The sequence below is a fragment of the Penaeus monodon genome, chromosome 22 (assembly GCF_015228065.2).
Source record: "Penaeus monodon isolate SGIC_2016 chromosome 22, NSTDA_Pmon_1, whole genome shotgun sequence".
Lineage (NCBI taxonomy): Eukaryota > Metazoa > Arthropoda > Malacostraca > Decapoda > Penaeidae > Penaeus > Penaeus monodon.
In genome coordinates, this window is record NC_051407.1 from 7112722 (window position 1) to 7113976 (window position 1255).

General features: G+C 45.6%; 1 protein-coding gene across 1 annotated transcript; it reads left to right on the top strand.

The window, feature by feature from the left end:
- Positions 1–118: 118 nt before the first annotated feature.
- LOC119587254 (DEAD-box ATP-dependent RNA helicase 9-like) lies at positions 119–1238 on the top strand. The gene is made up of 2 exons (XM_037936007.1): positions 119–148; positions 255–1238. The coding sequence occupies exons 1-2, from the start codon at positions 119–121 to the stop codon at positions 1143–1145; spliced, it is 921 nt and encodes a 306-aa protein (XP_037791935.1). The 3' UTR covers positions 1146–1238.
- The last annotated feature ends 17 nt before the right edge of the window (positions 1239–1255 follow it).

Below are 1255 nucleotides of genomic sequence, written 5' to 3' on the forward strand. Positions count from 1 at the left end.
GCGAATGAAATGAATACCAATGAAAGGAAGAAGCGAATGTGAATGTAGTAAGTTTGGAAAGTAAGAGCAGCATGGACAGGTTGTCATTATTTGTATATAAAGGAGCGCTCGGCCACCGATGGTATGGATCATCACGATGAAACTCCTGGTAAGTATGGTTTCAGAATGATACAGTTCAAAAAGTGAGATGAAATGCCGCATAATAATCCGTGTTATTAAACAAAGTAGGTAATTCAATGCGCATATTTTTGCAGGTTCTAATCTTGTCTGTGATTGCCGGTGTCATCTCCAAGCCTCAGGGTTATAATTTGACTCCGCCTTCCGGTCCATCTTTACTCTCACGAAGATGCAGCAACAGACAGGTGTTACACGTGGACGGTAGATGCGTTACTCCAAGAGTGAACCGTCGTGTGTTTTTGTATGATGTGCCAAGAACTCCCACGCCAGTGGGTCCTCCCCCTTTCATCCCTGCACCAACCGTGGAGACTAATCTCTTATTCATCCGAACTCCCGAAGGAGGACAAGGGCCAGATCCCATCGTTGTACCTCCTCCACAGCAGGAACATGTATTGTACATCCTAAATAAGCAATCTGAAGAAGGCCAAAAGGTGATCGAGGTTCCAGCACCACCACCTTCCGATCCTGAAGTGTACTTCGTTAACTACGCTGAAGGAGAGAATCCAACTCTTCCAAGTGGAGTGGATTTGCAGACTGCCTTGGATGCTGCTTCGGCTGGCAATGGTCAGGTGGTTGGGAGTTCTGAAGGCCTAGGAATCGGTGCGGCTGGGATAAGTGGTGGTTTCGGTAGCAGCAATGGTTTCGGACTTAGCAACGGTTTGGGAAGCAGCAATGGTTTGGGAAGTATCAGTGGTTTGGGAAGCAGCAATGGTTTTGGAAGCAGCAATGGTTTTGGAAGTAGCAATGGTTTTGGAACTGTGGGTAGTCTTGGAAGCAGCAATGGCTTCGGAATTAACGGTGGTCTCGGAGGCAGTAATGGTTTCGGAAGTATTAGTGATTTTTCATCAAGCAGTGTAGAAGGAAATAATGGCGGATTCAGCAGCGGCAGTGTCAGTGGCGCTGGAATCAGCAGCCTTTCAGGGATTGGCCACGCATCATCGCTCCCCAGTCTGTACACAATACCTTAACAAGGTCATTCATACAGAAATGCCAGTGATGTTAAATCATGGATATATATTTTTGTAAAAAAAATGTCATTCTGAATAAATCACGTATCGAGATTTAAGTGTATACACTT

Excerpts from the sequence above, each read along its gene's own strand:
- LOC119587254 (XM_037936007.1), top strand. The coding sequence starts at position 119 with ATGGTATGGATCATCACGATGAAACTCCTG. Across the intron at positions 149-254 it reads TCATCACGATGAAACTCCTG|GTTCTAATCTTGTCTGTGAT; the intron begins GTAAGTATGGTT and ends ATATTTTTGCAG.